The sequence below is a fragment of the Phaseolus vulgaris genome, chromosome 7 (assembly GCF_000499845.2).
Source record: "Phaseolus vulgaris cultivar G19833 chromosome 7, P. vulgaris v2.0, whole genome shotgun sequence".
NCBI lineage: Eukaryota > Viridiplantae > Streptophyta > Magnoliopsida > Fabales > Fabaceae > Phaseolus > Phaseolus vulgaris.
Genome location: NC_023753.2, coordinates 35691689 through 35697213, shown reverse-complemented (window position 1 = coordinate 35697213; position 5525 = coordinate 35691689). Strand labels below are relative to the sequence as shown.

The 5525-nt window shown below is 27.0% G+C and overlaps 1 protein-coding gene across 1 annotated transcript; it reads left to right on the top strand.

The window, feature by feature from the left end:
- On the top strand, nucleotides 1-1948 carry LOC137830382 (uncharacterized). The gene is made up of 2 exons (XM_068637675.1): nucleotides 1-1064; nucleotides 1306-1948. Exons 1-2 carry the CDS (start codon nucleotides 629-631, stop codon nucleotides 1545-1547), a joined length of 678 nt encoding a protein of 225 aa, XP_068493776.1. The 5' UTR covers nucleotides 1-628; the 3' UTR covers nucleotides 1548-1948.
- Nucleotides 1949-5525: the final 3577 nt, after the last annotated feature.

Genomic DNA, 5525 nt, shown 5'->3' with positions numbered 1-5525 from the left:
AGGAATACAGCACAAAGATGCTAATGTGATACAATCATTATAAATTGTATCATTCTCTTCTATATTAGTGTCCGTATCGTATTAGTGTTTAAGTTAATATTTGTATTTATGTGAGTGCTTGTGATTTAAATTTGTTAATGAGATATTGAGCTATTACTTAGAACTTATTTAGGGGAGAAATGCATATATAAGCATTAAAAAAATGTAGGAATGTTAGCCAATTATATTGTTTAATAATTGGGGGGGTCATAAATCTACCCCACGCTCTCAAGAAATATTTGCATGTGAATAGGTGAATTCCTATTTATAATTGGTATGCAGCCAGAACATGTGGTGTGTGTGTGTCGAATGTAAATTCTCACAACTTGGCAAGTGCTATTCACGAGCACATTTCACCACTTCCATTATTGAAGTGTGAGTACAACAATGACCCTTATCTGAGTTTCATAAAATAGGCCAAAAATTTTGGTGAGTTTTCTATCAATTTCTGAAGCCTATAGCCTACCCTGTACTCAAGTTTTACACCACCATTCATCCTCCATCATTATTATCATTCTCTTCTTCTCTCATCACATTATAATAAGTTGCCAACACACAACCCACCACCACTTTCATAGGGGCAGCAAACATGGGTGGAAGAGTGAGCAAGAGTGGGAGGAGTTCTGAGAAATATGTGATGAACTTGAAGGAGAAAGTGAGGCTCTTGCAAGAAGAGATAAAGGAGATGATGTACGAGAGGGAGAAGGAGAGTAGGAGCTATGAGAGGGACATAATGGTGTTCACTTTCAAGGAGGCAGATTGGAAGCAAGAGGGGAAGAGGCTGAGGGAGGAGGTGAAGCAGTTAAGGAGTTTGGTAGAAGAGAAGGATGAGAAGATAAGGGAGATGGAGGTTGGAATGATGGAGAAGAACAGTGAGAAGGAGTGGGAATTGATGGGGACTAAGCTCTTGGTTGAGCAGATGAAGGAGGAGAGAGCAAGAAGAGATGAAGCTGTGGAGAAGTGGAAGCAACTTTATCTTGAAATCAAGAATGAGCTTGATGAACTCATTCAAAGGACATATGATGGTATCTCTCTTTCCCTATCTATACTTTTTGTACTTCTTTTAGCAAATTGTAAGTTGTAGAACATCAATTCTTGGTAATTTGCCTTTCCCTTCTCTAAGTAACTAGTCTATAGTAAAATGTTGAAATATTCTGGTTATTATTTTATTTGAGATAACATTATTAGAGTGTATCTGAAGTATTATCCGAAGTATTGTTAGTTTTGATTTGGTTTGCCTTATTTGTTTTTTGCTGTGTTTCACAGGAGATGGACTGTATTGGAAAGCAGAGGAAAATGACATCCAAATGGAAAATCTGAGGAAGGAATTGCAAGAAAAGGAGGAAAGTATGAAGGCCTTAAAATCCCAATTACTTGCAATGGAGAAAGAGAAGTACAAAAAGGAGAGGGAGTTTGACTTGTTAAGGCAAAGCCTGAGGATTATGAATGGCAAGAAGAATTCAAATCAAACAAAAGAGAATCTCTTGAGGAGCAAATTAGGAAAATGAAAATGCAAATATAGTGCATAAAAACTAGGTTTCATATCCAAAATTGACCAATGTGGTTGAGTATGTATTATTGTATACTGGGTTAGTGGGTTGGTTTATATTTTTCAAAAGCACCTATTTTCCTTTCAATTTTGTCTTCCCTCCTTTTTCTGCAGAAAAATAAGGAAACCAGTACTTTCACAGAAGATAAATATTCTTCTTGGATCTTGAAGGATGCAGAACAAAGAGGAAGAGTAGCATTTTTTTTTCCTTCTGGACTAGTTTAGTCATTGAATGTGGCAGGGTCTAAGGACTAGTGAAAAAGATACAAAGAATATGGTTATTTATTTACCTATTTTGTTTTCATTATTTAGATTCAAACAAAGTTAGTTCTAATAGAAGTTTCTGTTCCTCTGATTGAATTTGGTATATTTTCCATCAATGGCAAATCAGTATGGTGCCCATCTACTCAGTAGTCACATCTCTTAGGTGAGTTATGAATTTGGTATATTTTCCATCAATGGCAAATCAGTATGGTGTCCATCTACTCAGTAGTCACATCTCTTAGGTGAGTTATATATATGTTGAAATTTTTCTATCAGATTAAACTAATATTCATCAATATTCATTCACAAAATAAAAGCACCATGTGACTGTAATTAGTACAGTAAGTAAATGAATAGCATGGTTGATAGAAACCAGTAGCATATTTAATGACCAAGATGAACTATTTTATTCAATTATAATGTTATTTTATCCTATGATGAAAAGAGGTAAAAAAAAAACAACCCTGATTGAAATTTGGAGTAAAATAAATAAATAAATAAATAATTCTAAAAGCTTTTAATAAATTAAAGAAATATTTTCATATTGTTTACTATGCTTTACCAAAGGTATCCTTTTTCAGTTTCTGATATACTAACTGACAAATGTATAATAAACTTTGGCTTTGGCTTTTTGTAAAGGATGGATAAGTAATTACAGGCATGGATGATAAATTAATATTTGATATTTAAATGTACCAGGGCAAGAGTGTTGGTAATGTATTTTTTAGTATAATTTATTTATTTATCTATTAATCAAATTTCATTTAAGATATAATTTTTTAGTAATTGGATTCACATTTTTTTTAATTTAGCTATTTTATCACACACACAAATGTGTATGTATATATATTTAGTCGAAATACAAGCAAGCGTTATCATTTGTCTTACTATAATGAAAAACAAAAAAATACAATATTTTTTTTATATAATTATTACTATAATGAAGAATAATTACCAAAATATAAAAAAGTAAAATATATAAAAAATAATTGTAATTTTTTTTATTTTTTTTTATTTATAAAAAAATATAAAAATAATTATCCTTTATGCACATTTTATATTTTTATTTTATTCTTAATTATATTTTAAAATTAAAAAAAATGAAAACAATCTATCCAAATCCTAGAAGTATCTAACACACATTTCAACGTCAAGACTTCAGGTTATATTTGAACAACATAATCTATTATAAAATCACCAAATACTATTTATTTATGTAATCATTGTAATTAATTTTATTTATTTTCTTAAAAAAATAGAGGTATGGAGTGTTTATATGTAGTAAATATATAATTTGTGGTTTGTGTATATGTTTAGTAATTTGTTATGTATGTGTTGATAATCCTATTGATATATAAATATATTATTTATACTTATATATATAAAAGAGAATTTTTTCCTTTTATCTTTATATCAATATTTTATTTTATTTATTTTATAATTACTTAAATTTAAAACTAAAAAAAGTTAATATTAAATTTGAAAGAAACTGTTTGAGAAACGTGCACTACATTTATTTGTTTGAGAAATGTGCATTACATTTATTTGAAAAGAATGAGTCAAATAAAACACTTTGAATTGAAACTTAGTTTAATGGAGAGTTACTTTAAGGGAAAAGCATACACTACAAAAAAACAAAATTAAGAAAAGTGTGAGAAAAAAAGACTGAAACGGAAAAAAGAATAAAAATAAAAATAAAAATGAATGTAATGAACAAAAATTTAGTTTTTTTTTATTCTTGCCAATCTAAAGGCATTTTTTATTGTGTTATAAATTTGAATTTGTTTAATATATTTTTTATTGTAACTTAATTATTAAAATTATATATTGAAACTCAGTTGATGAGAGAAAATATTTTTATCTTATTTTTCCTTAATAATATTTGATATTTAAAAGATACAAATACACATATAATAATATACATATAATATACCTACTATAATAATAATAATGATAATAATAATAATAATAATAATAATAAAAGTAAAAAAATGGAGATACAGAGGCATTCTTTGCACTTGTGTTTCTGCTAGTAGTATATAATGTAAGTAATGAGTGATGTATACATATTGTATACAATAATATAATCATTAAAAAAATTATTAAATAGTACCCAAAATTAAAGAAAAAAATAATTAATAACTATGAGTTTTAACATTTTTAAAAACATAATTACATCTTTAAATAATCTCAATTGCATCCCGCATCATCATGTCTTTCTTCCAGTCGCAACATTTTCATTCTCTTCATTTGAGTTTGAGATAACAGTTTCATCATTAGAACGTGTGTGAGAGATTTATCGATAATATTAGTTGTATTCAACTTTTTCAATACAAAGATAATTTTTTTTAGTTTTGTATTCCATTTTTATATCTCACTAGTTTTTTTATTTATTTTGTGATCACAAAACTTACTTTAATCACTTACGTTTACTATCAATCATCAGAAACAACTACTACCACACAAAAACGAAGAAGAAGACTCTACATTTTTTACTATACTCAGAAAGATATTATTGAAATTAAAAAAAAATTATAGATAAGGGAGAAATGTATCGAGGTGTGGAGAGAATTTTTCTAAATATTTAATGACAAAATCTCCACAAATTTGCTTGTGTGTTTGTATTTTTTTTTCAATAAAACATGTCCCTTTCCAAAACCCTAAATGAGAAGCAAGTATACTTTTGCTTTTGCAAAAAAGAATATTACATTTGATATATGTTTTCCAAACACGCACTTCATAATTATTGGTAAAGTGAAAGCGGAAAGAACAAAAAGCTCACAACTCATAAATTCAAGTTACGAGATTTTTTTAAGGTGTGAATCTAAATTTCATATTAAATAAAAAATATAAAATAAAATCTACAAATCTATTAAGATTCTAAAGCTTATTACTTTAACACTTTATATTAGAGATATTATATATTAATTATTTATGTAGATGTAATTCAAGTTTTAGTGTTATGGTTATAATACTTGAATAAATTATTATTTTATTATAATATAATATTTATATAAAAAAAACAAGTATGGTGTAGTTGTCTTTTACTATTTGTGTGAAACCAACTTTATTTTTTTTAAGTGTAATTAATAAAAGAAAGGAGATATCACGTTAATGTCAAGAACTTTCCTTTTTTAGAGATTAAACTTATATTTTGAGGTAGAGACACGTCTTAAAGGGAAAAAAAGTACAACAAAAAAGTATTTCCACTTAAGAATATTTTATTTTATTAGCTCAAGATAAAGATTAACTTAATTTCATTATATAAAATAAATTAAGCATGCAAACAAACTATTGAAACTTAAAGTTGATGAATAACTTTATTCTTTAAATAAATACGTGATTATGAGACTTGTTCCCATTTTATGTGTATGAAAATCAATTATTAAAATTTATTAGTATTTTAAATAAATCTCAATAATTTAAGAAATTAATCATTAGTTCTCTCTATAACACCTTAAACTAAAAACAAACAAAATATTAGTGAAATTCTTGATGTATGACATGTTTTCAAAAAAATGAAATGGAATCCGTGATGTATGAAATTTTGGTAAGAAAATTTTTCATCACTCTCATCAATATTGGTCCCCTTTTGTAAAAGGTTATTGAAGAAGGAGTTGAAAGAAAGAAAACCTAATCATGTTTTTTTTAATGTTAATCATGACAACTGAAA

Coding starts and splice junctions, on each gene's coding strand:
- LOC137830382 (XM_068637675.1), top strand. CDS start 629: ATGGGTGGAAGAGTGAGCAAGAGTGGGAGGAGTTCTGAGAAATATGTG. Junction 1,065..1,305: donor CATTCAAAGGACATATGATG/GTATCTCTCTTT, acceptor TGTGTTTCACAG/GAGATGGACTGTATTGGAAA.